The sequence below is a fragment of the Acomys russatus genome, chromosome 2, assembly GCF_903995435.1.
Source record: "Acomys russatus chromosome 2, mAcoRus1.1, whole genome shotgun sequence".
Classification (NCBI taxonomy): Eukaryota; Metazoa; Chordata; class Mammalia; order Rodentia; family Muridae; genus Acomys; species Acomys russatus.
The window spans coordinates 56,402,194-56,419,362 of record NC_067138.1 but is presented as its reverse complement, the minus strand read 5'-3'; the positions used below and the strand labels follow the sequence as shown (position 1 = coordinate 56,419,362).

At 42.0% G+C, this 17,169-nt stretch overlaps 1 protein-coding gene across 1 annotated transcript in view; it reads right to left on the bottom strand.

Annotated features, from left to right (window-relative positions):
* Positions 1-221: 221 nt before the first annotated feature.
* Rars2 (arginyl-tRNA synthetase 2, mitochondrial) overlaps positions 222-17,169 on the bottom strand; it is a 44,445-nt gene continuing 27,497 nt past the window's right edge. The window contains exons 8-20 of the mRNA XM_051156170.1: positions 16,510-16,586; positions 12,943-13,101; positions 12,199-12,305; positions 10,273-10,368; positions 8,409-8,469; positions 6,572-6,648; positions 5,031-5,155; positions 3,879-3,946; positions 3,689-3,798; positions 3,231-3,326; positions 2,221-2,295; positions 827-890; positions 222-405 (exon numbers count right to left, since the gene is read on the bottom strand). Coding sequence (XP_051012127.1) covers positions 319-405; positions 827-890; positions 2,221-2,295; positions 3,231-3,326; positions 3,689-3,798; positions 3,879-3,946; positions 5,031-5,155; positions 6,572-6,648; positions 8,409-8,469; positions 10,273-10,368; positions 12,199-12,305; positions 12,943-13,101; positions 16,510-16,586 — 1,202 coding nt within the window. The 3' untranslated portion in view covers positions 222-318. The remainder of the gene's footprint in view (positions 406-826; positions 891-2,220; positions 2,296-3,230; positions 3,327-3,688; positions 3,799-3,878; positions 3,947-5,030; positions 5,156-6,571; positions 6,649-8,408; positions 8,470-10,272; positions 10,369-12,198; positions 12,306-12,942; positions 13,102-16,509; positions 16,587-17,169) is intronic.

Genomic DNA, 17,169 nt, shown 5'->3' with positions numbered 1-17,169 from the left:
ATTCTGGCCAGGTGATGGTGGGGCACGCCTTTTTAACCCCAACCACACGCAAGGCAGATGCAGGTGGATCTCTGTGAGGGCCAGCTGGACCACACAGTGAGTTCCAGGACAGCAGGGCGGTTACACCACGAAACCCTGTCTCAACCCCCTACACACACACACACACACACACACACACACACACACACACACACACACACACACACACACACACACAAACTCTGGGACACAATGATATTTCAAATTCTATTCTGAACAGCAAGGCATCTGATAACAACTAGAATTCACTTGGCATAAAAAAGAAACTTTAATTAGAAATTACATTCTACATACAGGTGTGATTCCAAGAAGTTTCATTCCATTGGCTAGGACAGAACGGACAGCTTTGAACAGGTGAAGCCTGGCCTACAAGATAAAGAATGATTAAATGCTCAATAATATGTTAGCAACAAGCAAAAAAGAATGGTTTTAGAACTAATTCTAATTTAAAGTAGGAGTGCTGCTTGATAGTCCTTTGTACACTCTAGGCAAGGGGAAATATATTCTAGCATCTCTTACAGAAAGAACAGTATAGAAAGGGTGTGCAGTGGGAGTGGCAAAATTTGTCACTTGAACATCTGGTGGAAGAAGATGTAGTTAACTGTCTACTATTTGGGGAAATATATAACACTGATTATTATAGCCCAATCCTATGTATTATCTAAGTCAGAAATATACTGCTGGAGTTAAGATATTTCAGAAAAATTCCTAAGACTTTAGGCCTAACATTTTATAATATTAGTTTCAGTGCCAAGTGGTTATGTAGAGGGCATTCAATGTAACATACCCCAGCCACGTCAGTCGGAGTGCCTTTCACCTGGAGTGTTCTATGTGCCACAGCTGCAAGGTGACTGAAACAAATAGAGAAATCCCAATGAGGCCCAACAGAAAACTGCTCTGATACCTAATCCAACATTTTAAGGAAAAGCCTAGAATCACTAAAAAAGCTATCTGAAGTTTGAAACAAATGCATTTGCTTGTCTAATAAAGTAAAACATGGAACTCAGGCTTCAGATTATAGCTCTGCTGCTACCAAATGGCAAGTCTCTAAGAGTCAGATTCCACTATTACAGAAACAGGGCATGCTTTTCTAACAACCAGTAAGAACTTCCTTATGTAAACAACTTTTAAAAGTATAACATGGTGTACGCTTTCCCCCATGTCAGCTGAGGTGGGATAAAGACGACTTATCAGTACAGGGCACACTGGACACTCCTTGAAATACTTTTTCTGTTAAGATATGGCAGCAATGGGCCATGAAATGCACATGATAAGAAAGGAAAGAAAATAGAGAGCTGGAGAGAGAACTCGGCTGCTGGAGCACATGCTGCTCCTGTACAGGGCCTGACGTCAGTTCCTGGGACTCAGGTCAGAGCACACGCCTATAATTGCAGCTTCAGAGCACCTGACAGCCTCCGAAGGCACCCCACACACATGCTGATTATGACAATAACTAGACTGGACCTTAGAGCTGAGTTAATACACGTGGAGGTCACTTAAAACCTACGCGGATATCCAGTTGTGTATTCAGCCAGTTTGACTTGCCTTCTGGGGATAATTTCATGACCATGACACGTGTCTAGTGCTTCCCATGTAATTACTTTTACCATCTCAACTAATGTGTTGCTTTAATGTTATGTTATGCACTCTTCCATTCCCCCGACCCAGATAGCACTGCACATGAGGGAAAACAGCAGATAGGACAAAAGTGGCTATATAAAACAAATATCCACCCTAAGTGCTGAGTGGGGCACATGGATATTGCTTGGCTTTGTAGTACTGTTTGCTATTCTGAGTGCCTCTGGCTCAGCTGGAGTCAGCCACTTTCCTCGCGGAGAAACTCTGTTACAGATTTCCCTGAAGTGTCTCGTATTTCTTCCCCAGGCAATGCTTTCTCTTCTGCTCAATAGAGAGCAGAGCCCTTTGTTAGGGACAGACAAGACACAGGTGCAGACTTGTACAATGGAGAAGTTTACAGATAGGCCAGCAGTAACTCAGAAGCCATTTAAACTTTACACACACACACACACACACACACACACACACACACACACCCTGAATAACTAGGGAGATTTAAAGAATTACCTTACACACACACACACACACACACACACACACACACACACACACACACACACACACACACACACCCTGAATAACTAGGGAGATTTAAAGAATTACCTTAGCGTTAAGAGGTAACTAACAATGTGCTTAGGCTGCAGGTCCTGAGAAGACTTATAAAGCACCTCATCAAACCTGAAAATGAGAGCAGCGTCATTCGTTCTGCAAAGCTAATGTGTTAAGATGTCAGATATCTCGAGAGTTAAGAAGGCACATGAGAAAGATCTTCTAAGTTCCTTGATAGTAGAGACTTTCTAATCATCTTTACAGCTCTTGGATGTAGTCCTGAGCAAAAGCAGAAAAAGGAAAAAATCTTGCCCGTTAAAGCAGTGAGCTCCAGTCTCAAGTCCAGGGGGACCAGGAGGGCTTATTTTCTTTCACAAATCAGTTATGTGGGAATAAATTTTTCTGGCCCACAGAAAGAACTGCTAACCATTGTGTGGCAAAGGTCTCTGGTCTCTTAGAGACTAAGGTGTGGCCTGCCTGTGTGGTGGTACTAGGCAGACAAATGCGGAAGACATGGAGAACTGAAGGCACAAGGCAAACGGATTCCTAGGCTCGGGAATGATGCACAGAGGCAGGGACTCTCCTCACCATAACACATCATAACACACGCGATGCTATTACTCCGAACCAGAGACCTGCTCTTACTAGGTTTACCTTCCTCGACAGCAGGCTCAGATTGTGTGCTACTCTTTTGTGGCAATATATTTTGTAGCAATTTTTTTTTTTCCAAGACAGGGTTTCTCTGTGTAGCCTTGGCTGTCCTGGACTCACTTTGTAGACTAGGCTGGCCTCGAACTCACAGCGATCTGCCTGCCTCTGCCTTCTGAGTGCTGGGATTAAAGACCTGTGCCACCACGCCTGGCTGTGGCAATATTTTTAAGACTAGGACTGAGCATTGGCTTGATCTGTGTCCTCAATCTGTCCTCAAAAGGCAGGTTCCTCTGGGCCTAGCGATAACCTGTCTTCGAGGCAGGAAGTGGCCTCTGAAGTAAGGGCTCCAGAGTGAGCAAAAACTCTTAATTTAGTTAAGAGCATCAGACTTGCTAATAACAGAACTTCCATACCTGAGAAGATGCTGGAGAATTGAAACAGACTGTGGCTCTTGTAAACAAGCAATGTTGAGGTCATTGAGATAACCACATCCAAAAGTCTCTTCCAGACTGTTCCCAAAAGTGTAAACAAATGTGAAAAGATCAGTTATTTACAGGTTTACAGTTGCATGTGATGACTATTAGCTTTGGGTATGCATTTTTTACTTCCTTAAACATTTTTGACTCTGACATCAACATTGACTTAAATCTTCATTTTCCCCAAATATTTCAATGTCTGTTAAAATGTAGGTGACAGGATAGTCCCTAGCAGAATCACCGAGGATACAGTGAGGCAGTATGTAAAAAAGCATGTTCTAATCGGTAATTGGTAAGTGTTAACAATAAGAGTCTGCCATGTTTTACCCAAGTCCAGAAAAGAGGGCAAACACTGCTCTGAGAACCGCACCAAGCTCCCCTGCAGCCTTTCTCACCTGCAGAGGCGGGCATGGGTGTACTGTAGGAAGACTCCAGTGTCCCCACGACTCTGGAAAACACGATCCCAGCTGAACTGATAGTCAGATAAGAGTGAGCCTCTGAAGTCCTAGAACGAGAGTACATCATTACCCTGGGTTTTGCTACAAACCAGACCAAAAGGTCTCAGAGGATGGAGTCATAGCACACCTGGATGATGAGAGCTGCGAGCCCCACCCTCTCTGCAGTCTCCTGCGGGTTCTCCACCTTTTTTGTTGCTGAAACAGATAAAGGCAGCTGGTTTCAACCTGCACCATATTGTTCAAGACCAGTGAATCAACTTGAGAAAACGAAATCTGAAAATGTACAATCAAAAAAGATGAGAAGGTGCTTTCGCTTTCCTCATTTGCCCAAGAGGTAGTTCTCCTGCCTATACCAAAGTGTAGAAACACGGACTTACTTGTTTTTATAACTATCCTTTGTGAGGTATTAGATACAGCTCAGTTATTTTCCAAGAGTGAAGACTAAACAGTCACATGAACTTTAATTACTCGGATCCAATTTACAAAACAAGGCCTTGGGATAGAAGATAGCTTGGTTGGTGTTTGCGTAACAGTGTTTGAAATGAGAATGGCTCCCCATAGGCTCATATTTGAATGTTAGGTTCTAGTTGGTGGAACTGCTTGGAAAGGATGAGGAGGTGTGGCCTTGTTGGAGGAGTTGTGTCATTGAGGGTGGACTTTGGGGTTTCAAAAGCCCATGTTATTCCCAGTTAACTCTCACTGCCTTTTGCTTGTGGATCTCAGTCACTGTTCCAGTGTCCTGTCTGACTGTCTGCTGCCTTATTCTCCAGCATGATGGTCGTGGGTGCTAGCCCTCTGGAACCATGAGCTCCAAATTAAAAGCTTTCTTTTATATGTTGCTCTATGTCGGCTCGTCATAGCAACAGAAAACTATGACACCTTGAAAGTACAAGAGCCCGAGTATGAAAACCAGAACCTATACAAAAACAAGCTGAGTGTGGAGGCTTGCACTTGTAATCCCAGTGTCAGGGAGGCTCAGTGGCCACCCAGCCTAGCCAATGAGAGATCCTGTTTTGTGTTTTATAAAAAGTGGGCAGTATCTGAGAACTCTTGCTTCAACATGAATGTGTGCATGTGTACACATACAGACACATATAAAAATAATGCAAGTAGTTTACAGGATGACTTTGACAACAGCCAATAGTGCTCAAGCTTCCAGGAAAAGAGGAGCAAAGCTGTGTTAGTGAACAAGTGAATTATATGTCAAAGTAGTGAGAGCTGCTTTTAGTCAGGTTCAGTGGAAGCCCAAGAAAGCATAAAAGCGGCAAAGAGGATTTACTCTTAATGGAAGCCATGTTCTGTAGCATCCTTGACTGAACTTCATTTAAGACATCTTCCAGAAAAGTGACATCCCCTCTTCGTGTCTTCATTCCCTTTACTATCCCGAAAGGTACATGCAGGCACCTGAAATGGACAGGCACTTATTAAAGAGAGGTGAAAGGTGCTAATGATGGGAGTATGCCTTAGCACCTTTTAAGAAAATAATGTGAACCTTTAACCCTAGTAGTAGAGGCTTAAACAATTATCAAGTAAATAGGAAGAGGCCAGGAATGGCTTGCTGGTGGCAATTCAAGCACTTGGAAGACAAGCAGAAAGATTAGGAGTTCAAGGTTAGCCGCTGCAGGGGGTCCTGTCTTAAGCAAAAATTTGTAACAATTTTTTATAGCTGAAAATTCTGTTCTGTAAGTACATTTTCATTACTTGGTAGACAGCTAGACTGATTTCCTCTCCTTGCTACTGTGCAAGAGCATCAAGGAACACTGCAATGCACGCCTCTGCAGTACAATATAGAGCCCCTTGGGCAAATACCCAGACATAAGCTGAGCCATATGGCAATGCCATAGTGGTTTTCACAGTGCTTGCACACGCTTACACAGTGGCAGACAAAGTTCCCTTTCTTACTAGGACTTAGAGTCATATGCTTTCTTGATAACCCACTGTGATTGTAGTGTCATAGTGAGATATAATCTCAAAGTAGTTAAATTTTGCATTTCCCTGATGGCTAATAATGTTGATGTTTCAGAAATTATTTATTGGCGCGCGCGCGCACACACACACACTTTTGTGTTTTGACACAGCATCTCAGTAGCTCTGGCTGTCTTGGACTAGCCTGGTCTCAAGCTCACAGAGCCTCTCCTGATTCTGCCTGCTGACTGCTGTGCCACCATTTATTATTTTTCAGAGACTTCTTTGTTCAGTTTCATGGTTCATTTTTTCATTTTGTTTTGTTTTCTTCATTAGTTTTTTTAAAAGGTCTTGATTCTCGATCATGTATGGCTGGTAAATTTTCTCACTCTGCACTTTCTTTACTTGGCTGTTTCCCTTACTGTGCCCATGCTTAGGGGGCTCTTTGGGAAGAGGATCAATGGGAGTGGAAGAAGAGAGGGAAAGTATGAATATGATAAAAATGCAATATATGAATAAATTAAGATATCATTACATAGAACTAACATATGGTAAATAAAAATTTTTTAAAAAATAAGATGTGGTTTTTTGCAGCCCATCAAAGTTTCATTTTACTGAGATAATCACTAACTTGCGATGAAATTCCTAGTTGCCTTTGTAAGGAAGAGGAAATGGATAGTAATAGCTGAAAACCAAGACACTGATAGCAGATCTCCAATAGACATAAACTAAGACAAAATCAATGTCTTTGCATATTAACGTCTTGAAAAGAGAAATAAACATGAGTAACTATAGCTATGCTCTGAGGTTTGGCAGACACAAGGTGTTAGCGACCCTGACAGGCAGCAAGGAACAGCGCGGAGCCTAAGGTGTTAGTGACCCTGACCAGGCAGTGAGCAACAGCGTGGAGCCTACCTTTCCGCCCATTCGTATCCCATGGTCTTCAGCGTTTGGAACACTTGCTGAAAATGCCTTTGTTGCCCTTTGTCTACCTTGGGGGAATTTTTTTTTTTATTTTAATTTAAACAAAAGAAATCAAAGACAAGTTAATAAGTAAAAACAGGCTGGTCCTAAATCAAACGAACAGAGTTTTGTTAGACTAACATCACTGTCAATGTATTTTAAATAAACACACTAGGTACTAGAGAAATGGCTCAGTGCTTAAGGGTACGTACTGGCTGCTCTTCCAGAAGACCTGAGTTTGGTTCCCAGCACTCACATTGGGTGGCTCACAACTCCAGCTCTAGGGGATCTGACACCCTTTTCTAGCCTGTGGGAACATGCATGCAGACGCGCGCACGCGCACACACACACACACACACACACACACACACACTCATTCATTCTCTTATACATAAATAAAAATCAAAATAAATTTCTAAAATAAGCCCACTACAAGAGTATCTAGGTTGAATGGGAAAACCAGAGCTACAATTCCATTAAAACAGAGGGAAACATGGACTCCAATTTTCAGAATGCTCTATTTCATTTCCTTTTCCCTCGGGTGTTATAAGTTCTGTTTCCAGAAGACCAAAGCTGTGCTGGAAGAAGATGGTGGGGCCTTCTTAGTCTAGAAGGAGGCAGCACATGCAAAGGATGGGGGGCAGAGAAGAGACGAGGACACTAGGCAGCAATAAAAGGAACTAGTGACACAATGGCATGGCCGGACCTCAAGGGCAGCCACTATGCTGGGTGAAAGCAAAACGCACTGTATGATTCCCTGTCCAGATGTTAAAGTGACAACATCTGCAGTGAAGATCAAGGTTAGGGTTGGAGGGAACTGTGATTGAGTCTGTCCTGTGACAAAGCAGCTAAATGTTCTAATGTGGTGGTTACACAGATCTGCACGTGATACAGTTCCACACAACTAGACTGTATAGAAGTGCATAGAAAAACTGATGGGATTTGACTGTTTCTACACGTCAGTCTGACTTTAACCAAGTGCTTCACACATGTGTAGCAGGGAGCTGGGGAAGGGTGCACAGAAGCACTGGAGTCTGAACCTTCTTGTCTTAAGGTATTACAGGATTGTAACCATTCTTTTAAAAATATCATTCTACTCTATACTTGACATATAGCAATAAAGTTCACATATTAAATAACACTATAATAGAATACAATTTCAAGGTTTTATTTAAAAATTTAAGAGGTATTTTATGTGAGTTCTTGCCTGTGTGTGTATCTGTGTACCACATATGTGCAATGCCTAGCAAGTATTGTGCTGAGCTGTTTCTCTATTCCCTTGATGCAATTTTAAATGGAAAGGAAAAATTTCAGGCTACAAACTCCTCCCCACAAAATAAATTAATCATTTTTCTAAGTGCATCAATAGGACAAACACAACTGCTTTACAATAACTCACATATGGTAATTTCGTAACCACCTTTTTGATGTTGGTAACTTTTTTTCACTATGAAGCAATGTAAACTTTTGATTGTTGAGTCTTTTTAAGAATAAATTTAAGGAGAAGTTGCTGTCTTAATCAACCTCGTATTTAATTATTTTCTGTAGTTTGACAAAACTTTTTTCAACATGTTTTCCTTTTTTCTTTCTGCTGATTTGTATGTGGGCACATATTTGAGCAGGCATTCATGCCAGGACTCCCGTGTGGTCACTTCCTGCCTGCCACCATTACCTGGGCTTCATCACCAAGCATCCAGGGCAGGAAACACCTTACACACCGAGCCACCTCCCTGGCTTCCTATGTCTTGCTTGGCTCACAGCCTTTTGTTTTCTTATTGTGATTACTTACAACATAAATCATTGAATCAAAATTATACTTGTCCATGCGATCTATAGCGGCTGCAAGGTCCCTGAAAAAAAAAAAAAGGCGGGGGGGGGGGGAGACTATAATTACTTTTACTTACTTGATAACAGTGAGATGATTCTGTTTAAAATCTGTACACTTCTGTAGCCTGGAGTATATAAATTACTCTTGTAGAGTCCCAGTACACTTTGATAAGAAATAATAACAAAATTGGGCTTGGGAAAATAACAAGCAATGCCCTGGGAAATGTAATTTAAAAAACAACTAAAAATAAACAATAGCTGTAAGCAAGTAATCATTAAAAAGTACCTTACAGGTGTTTTATAATTAACCAATCCCCTACTGAAAAGAACCATCTAGTTGTTACTTTTCTGCAATATATTCTCTCAAAAGCCTCAATCATAGATGACAACAGAGCCAAAGAAGTCCTTTCTGGTTTGTATTATCAGAAAGTTTCAAAATCTTGGACCATTCAAAAGCAATAACTTCTACTTCATTTAAAAAGCCCATAAAGAGCTAGGCACGCTGGGGCACACCTCTTTTTTTTTTTTTTTTTTTTTTTTTTTTTTGGTTTTTTTCGAGACAGGGTTTCTCTGTGTAGCCTTGGCCATCCTGGACTCACTTTGTAGACCAGGCTGGCCTCGAACTCACAGTGATCCGCCTGCCTCTGCCTCCCGAGTGCTGGGATTAAAGGCGTGTGCCACCACGCCCGGCTGGGCACACCTCTTAGACATTACAGTTTTTCTCATTAACCCCAATTACAAGAAACGGATGAAGAGAAATGCTAAAATAGAAAGAGATGAGTTCTCTAAGGAGCATTAAGAAAATTAATTGACTGTCTCGTTATTTGTAATAATGACAGTATTCAATAGCAAAAATACCATTATGCTGTAAAAGTGATTTGTGTAAGGCCGTTGGCATAGGCCAGTGACACAGTGCTTGCCGAGCATATACATGATCTTGGGATTAATTCCTAGTACCACAAGGACAACAGACAAAGGAAGTGCATATAGCGGTTTGTGGCTGACATAAAACCCGGCCTAGCAGACACCGGAACCTTTGCCAGCAGTGGTTGGGGATGGCTGTTGCACTGTCCTGCCTTCTCTTCCTATTGGTTTTATTCTAGAAACCCATGTGCGCATAGAAAGCGCTGTTCTTATATATGACAATCGGTGCTCACTTCCACAGAGTGAGGCATGGCAAAGCCTATTTCTCCTTCAACCTAGTGTTCTTTTCTTTTCTTTCTTTTCTTTTTTTTTTTTCTTCTCTTTTTACAATATAATGAGGTTTGGCATTTACATGCATGTAAAATGGTCTTTTTTTTTTTTTTTTTTTTTCCGAGACAGGGTCTCTCTGTGTAGCCTTGGCTGTCCTGGACTTGCTTTGTAGACAAGGCTGGCCTCAAACTCACAGCGATCCACCTGCCTCTGCCTCCCGAGTGCTTGAATTAAAGGTGTGCGCCACCATGCCTGGCTGTAAAATGGTCTTTAAGGTGTGAGATCACTACTAAACCTTAGCTTGATCATTTTTTAGAATACATTTCCCGACAATGTACACTTATAAAAACACCAAATACATGACTATGAAGGACCACAGATGATGCGTCCTTCTGTGAAGAGCTTATGGTATATAGAGAGTCCCACTCTTCTGATATATCTTTCTGGAAATTGCAACTGACAACAAATAGAAATGCAGTAAATAGTCTTAAAATATGCAAGCAATAAGTATGTAGTTTAAAACTAGAGTTTTTAAAGCAGTTTTTAAGGATAAGCGATCACCCTGCATTAATATCAGGGCAAAGAATACAAAGTCACAAATTGCAATGTCTGCTTTCACAGATGCTACAAACCTGGTTGCATAGAGAGAAGTCCCATCACTCCGCATCACAGTGCAGAGAGAAGAGAGGTCACCAGTCGCAGAGAGATCTACCACAACATTTCCTTTTCTAGAAAATGCAAAAGGTAAGTCACCATAATGATTCTACTTTGGAGATAGAATGTCTATAGCACTTTTGGCAAACTAGAAGCTATTTTTATCGTTCACAGAACAGTAAGTAGTGTCAGCTCACAGTAAAAGCAACGATAGTCAAAACCAGCAAGTTAGCTGGAGGTGCTGAAAGTTAAAACTACAATGAGACTTTCTCTTCTTTGTTAAAATACTTCTTATTTAAACAAATAAACAAAAGACAAATATAAGGATGGCACGTATTGGCTAGAGTATGGAGAAATGGGATGCTTCTTCACCACTGGCGGCCACGTAAATTAGGTAAATTAGGACAGCCATCACAGAGAGCCGTAATGAGGTTCTACACAAACTCAAATCAGGGAATTACTCTTTGATCCAGCAATTCTGTTTCTGGATTTGTATCCAAAGGAATTAAAATTATTGTGTTGAAGAGATTTGCATTGCCAGGTCTACCGTAGCGTTACCTGCAACACTCAAGACATGGAATCAACCTCAGTGTCCATCTGTTGATAGTGCTATAAGATGGGACATACACGCAACGTGGGCCTTACAAATGAAGTGTCATTTGTAACAACACAGAGGAACCTGGAGGACAGCTTGCTTAGAAAAATAGGCCAGGCACAGAAAGAAACAACAAAACAAAACAACTTCCCCTCATGACATCGCGTGTGGAATTCAGAGAGAGTAGAATTATGTTACCAGAGGCAGGGAAGGGAGATGCCAACTAAAGGTCCAGGGTTGCAATTGGAAAGAGAGAGTAAGTTCTAGAAGTCTACTGGGCCAGAGGGCAACGACTGACTGTGATGTAAAGTTCCTATCACAGCTGTGTGTGTGAGGTGGTACACCCATAGCTCACTCCGGCCACAGCGATGTGCACTAACGGGCTTGACTTGGACGTTCCACAATGAACGTATGCACCAAAACATCAAGTACGGCAGCATGAAATGCAAAGCTGTCACTTGTCGAGTTTCTCAAGAAGAATTCTACTTTATGCAAGGCAACACTGCCAACAAGGATGCACTACCATAATCTCTGACTGTACACCATTTTCCCTGCTATTCCCTGATTGCTTCTCCCTACTCACTTGTAATGTAATAACGTACCTGTTTTCATAAGTTGCCTTAAGTATTTTTTAAAAACGATCGGCCTTTTTTAAAGGCAAGGGTAAGCATGTTATATTCTCTTTTTGCAAGTTACTAAGCTTATGTAACTTGAGTTAGGCCACATTGTTTTCACACTTCATATTCCTCTTGTAACAGTGCCATCCTTCCTCCTGTGACTATGGCACTTCAGCTGTGACAGCAATGAACAGCACCCGAGAAAGCATCTCATTATTTGACGTATGGGTCAGAGCAACAGCCTTGAACTCGTGACTCTCCTGCCTCAGCCTCCTGCAGACAGATTACAGGAACGTTTCTCCACCCACAGGTTGGGAAAAGACTGTTTTTGGCTACAGAGTCTCACCAGGGCTGGTATGGAACACACAGAGGCTCTCCTGCTTCGGCTTCCCAAGTGCTGAGATTGAAAGGTTTGTACCACCACGCCTGGTAAGAGATGGTACAAATGGCGCAAGGCCACATACCACACCCTGTGCTCACTCAGACGCTGTATTAACATCAGTTTCACGGCACACACCAAACGACTACCACCGGGCTGTGAGTGGTGGTGTACGCCTTTAACGCCAGCATGCAAGAGGCAGAAGCGCCAAGATCTCTGTGGTAGCCTGGTCTACAGTAAGTTCCAGGCCAGCCAGGACTACATGGTGAGTCATAATCTTGAAGAAAAAGAAAAAATAGTAACTCCATCATACATTGTTTTCTGTAGAAGTCCTTTGCTGTCCAGCAACTTTAAGACATCTTGAGATTTTTCATGATAAAATGACTCTCCTGAATATTCATCAAAGTATACTCCAAGGCGCTAAGAAGATTCAGAAATAAAGAAAAATGTTAGGTAAGTCTCTAATTGTTTTACACTAAGACAAAATTAAAGATGTCTTACCGTCTGTGACAAAGCTGGGAAAAATAAGATGTAAACTTTCTAATGACACGCGCATACTACACAGGCCAAATCATCACAGAGCACCTGCTGTTCACTGTAGCTTCGTAAACCGAATTAGGCAGCACTGAACATTTACTCTGACAGTCCCTTAGTCACGCTTCAGGTGCTCATGTGGCCAGGGCCGCCTGCAGGGCCGTACTACTGCGGCTGGTACAAGACCAGAAGCCTGCAGCAGACTGTCGAGTCCTGGACTAGGGCGTCCACCCTGTTCCTACCTAGCCCTCCAGCTCTCCTTTCATGCAGATGCGCACCTTGCCCACCGGCTCCCAACTACAGTCTTCTTTACCACCATCTAGTCCTATCTCACTAAGTTCCTTGAGAGGATAAGGTCTAGAGACGTGCTAGCCCGGCACCGCTCTGGGCTACTGTGTATCCCAGCTCTCTACCCCAGAACGTCATTTGACTGACCATCTGTCTTAAGGATGAGCTTGAGCAGCAGGCGGTAAGCAGCAGCACTGGCCAAGAGGCCCAGCAGGGGATGCAGATGGCAGGGTACCTTGTAAATCTGAGTATACTCTTCAATGCTCAAGTCCCGAAATCTTTGCCACAGGGAAAGTGCCTGTGTGTCGCCCAGTTCCAGTCGATGGAAGAATTCTTGTGCCAATTTTGTTATATTTGTGTCATCTGCTGCTGCTTTATTAACTTGTACATAAACCTAAAAGTTCATTAAATACATTATTATACATTATTATCTCCACAGTAAAGAAACTGAACACAATCCTGAGTCCCAGGAGAAAGTCAGCCAAGTGGCCACATAACAGAGTCCTTTTCCTCTTTAACTAAGCTGACAGTCTGGGTTCTTTTTTTATTTGCTAAAATCTACTTAACACTCTTGAAACTTCATGAGAAAGGCAAATCAAAGTAGCATGGCTTAATCCAGCAGATAAAAGATAAATGGGAGATTTAACAACTACTTAAAATTATTTTTTGTTTGTCCTTTGACAGTTCCACATGTTGTAACATATTCCAATTGCCTTTCCGCTGCCCTCTCTCAGCCCTCTCCCAGCGCTCTCAACCTCCACTCCATTCCTCTCTACTGTCTCCTGCCCAGAGTCCTGACTCCTGATTTGCTTTGGTGACCCAGTTAGTTTAAACAAGGCCATCTGTTGGACTGTTGGGTTGGCATATCTACTAACTCTGCGGGACACCAGCAAGTACACAACTGAGGGCAAAGACTCCCTGACCCCTGAAGGTATCAGCAGGCAAGAGCTGAGCAGTGAGGGTGGGATCCCTCCCTCCACCCATGCCTGACTGGACTCCAAGGCCATTCTTGTGCAGATGGAGTTCAGGAGCTATTTTTAATGAAATAATTTAAAACTATTCTCTTAATCTATAAAAGGCTAGCAAAACAAGTGATGGTGGCAAAAAGGAATACTTTCTAGAAAGCTTGGCTACACTCCAGCATGGCCTCTTAAGCATTTTCGGGGATCTCAGCACTTCCACCCTGGCTGGTGTAAGTCTATACCAACTGGACAGGTGGGGGTTGTTGGTTTACTAAGGGCTCACTTCTAATGCAGCTTTAACTGTTTTTTCAACAGCCACAATACAGTATTAATATGTAACAATAAAATACTAACAGTATAGTTCTATACATATAGACTACAAGGATTTTTCCTAGACGCTGTAACTCAGTTCCAGGCTGAAAAATGAATGATTCCAGAATGCTACTACAGCAGTCTAAAGGCAATATAAATTAGCAAAAAACTACAGAACAACAAGGGCTTCTAAATTTTTTCAGTATTAAAACATCACAGCAAAATATTTGCATATGAAAAGATTGTACTGTAGAAGACAAAATAAAAGGTGATGGCAGTGGTAGTGGTGGTGGTGGTGGTGGTGGTGGTGGTGGTGGTGGTGGTGGTGGTGGTGTGTGTGTGTGTGTGTGTGTGTGTGTGTGTGTGTGTGTGTGTGTGTGTGACAAGGAGTCTAATCGCAACACTCAAAAGGCAAAAGCAGGCAGATATGAATGAACAAACACTGCTGAATAAAGGTTTAAATTATCTACTTTTTTCTCCAGACCTCAGGAATAGACAAATGTATCCATGAATGGTCTAAAATTCTCACTTTGAGTCACATACATCTCATGTTTACTCATAATGTACAAACAAATATACACAGAAATGATGCTAATTTTCAGACTACTGTATTCATTTTGGGTCTAGCTTAATATAACAATCTCCAGTTCCAATTCAATTTTCTGCAAATGAGGCGATTCGTTACACAGAACTGAATAACGTTTCACTGAGTCTCTCTCTATGAGTATGTGTATATACTAGATATTTATATGTTTATAAAATATATATTTCTTGATCATTCATCTAGTGATCTACTAGGTTAATTACAATACCATTTTTAAAATGGGATTATCTGGGAATAGAAAGGGATCTACTGGGAGGAGGGAACAAGAAGCTGGAGGGGCTGGAGACATGGCTCAGAGGTTTAGAGCACTGTCTACTCTTCCAGAGGTCCTGAGTTCAATTCCCAGCACCCACATGGTGGCTCACAACCATTTATACTAGGATCTGATGCCCTCTTCTGGCCTGCAGGTGTACATGCAGATACAGCACTCATATACATAAAATAATAAACCTCCCCCTCCACAAATAAAACCAACAACAAAAAAGGGAGGGTATTAACCTTCCCCTTTCCTCCTTTCTTTCTTTCTTTCTTTCTTTCTTTCTTTCTTTTTTTTTTTTAGGTTTTTTGAGACAGGGTTTCTCTGTGTAACAGCCCTGGCTGTCCTGGACTCACTTTTGTAGACCAGGCTGGCCTCGAACTCACAGTGATCCTCCTGTCTCTACCTCCCGAGTGCTGGGATTAAAGGCACGTGCCACCACGCCTGGCTTAACCTTCCCCTTTCAATAGTTCTGATGTTGGAATTGTCAAACACCATGTAACACTTTATTTGTATTTACTGTAGTGTGCCTACCCAGAGTTTGGAGGCAACCCATTCTTCACTTGGGTCTGCTACTCTGGTCCATATACCAAGTGACTTGGAAAGCTGCGAGCTTTGAGTGGGACTTGGATGGAACAAAAGGCTCTTCAACAGGCCCAGACTGTTGTGCAGGCTGCTTTTTACCACCAGGAACAAATGCTCAAGCAGAGCTGGTAGTACTTGAAGTGGCAGCAGCAGTTACGGATGCTGTTTGAGCCTCCGTCAGGTCCCTATAGGTGAATCACTATGCCCCACTCCTGGTATCAGTTCTGTCTTTGATAGCGTTCTACTGCTGTAGTAAAACACCTTGACCAAAGCAACTTGGCAAGGGAAGGGTTTATTTGGTTTACTCATTGCAGCCACAGTCCACCACTGAGGGGAAGTCAGGGAAGGGACTCAAGGCAGGAACCAAAGCAGAAGCCGTGGAGGAGTGCTGCTGCTTCCTGGCTTGCTCCTTTTGGCCTGTTCACTTTGCCTTTTAAATCCAAGAACCACTTGCCCAGGGTAGCACCACCCACAATGAACTGGGCCTCACAGATCAATCCTTAATCAAGACAATACCCACACATATTTTCTTTTCTTTTTCTTTTTTTTTTTTTTTGGTTTTTCGAGACAGGGTTTCTCTGTGTAGCCTTGGCCATCCTGGACTCACTTTGTAGACCAGGCTGGCCTCGAACTCACAGGGATCCGCCTGCCTCTGCCTCCCGAGTGCTGTGATTAAAGGCGTGCGCCACAACGCCCGGCTACCCCACACATATTTTTATACAGGCACTTTTATTCCCTCTTCTTGGATGACTCTAGCTTGTGTCAAGCTGACAAAAATCCAGATTCGTAGTACCAGGCACACATTTTTCTCTTAAAACAATGCACCTTCTAACCTCAGAACCTCCTCTTATCCCAACTTGCACTGGTTTACATCAACCTCTCTTGAAACAATAGTATAATTTCCCTGCCCTTGACAATCATCAAACTTAGATACTTTCTATTTAATTATATCCAGAAGTGAAGAATAGAAAAGTTTAAAAATCTAGCCTAAAAGGGCTTAGGATGTCTATACAGTGGGGGAAACTGTGTCCTCAAGTCAACTTTTAGGGAGAAATCCCTATTATGGTTGTCTTACCAACTTACATCGAAGAGATGTTGTAAAGCATTGGACTGTAGTTTTTCTTCGTAGCCAAATAGTTGGAAACCAGTTCCCAGCAGACCTATCAAGATGATGAGAAAATGGGAAATTATGAAATGAAATATCAGAGAACAGTCATGGTGAAAAACAGGCATAATTCTATAAAAAGACGAACTTCTCAATTATATATCCTGAGAAGGATTGCAATATGTATATGTGTGTGTGTCTGTGTGTGTGTGTGTGTATGTGTGTGTGTGTGTGTGTGTGTGTGTGTGTGTGTGTATGAGCTTATATATAAACTTTGCACAAGGCATATCTTATAAAATGACATATTAAAACACAACATTCAACCACATATTCCAAACTGTTGGTAATGAATCACTGTTCCTAAGTATAAAAGACCGAGAGTTCATCCAACAAAAGGTCCATGACTACTCATCTTTACAGTCATGGTACCCAGCGACTCCTTGGCAGACAATAAGAAAACAAACATTTATTGAACTTTGTGAGCCCCTAGTCTTTCAAACGTATACTGATATACTCAAAAACACTGATGAGAAGTGATTTTAAACTTTCTTTTTAAACTTGTAAGTATTAAAATGAAGAATGGCTTTGTGTTACATTCATTTTGAAATAACTGAGGAACAGCAACAATAAAATGCCAG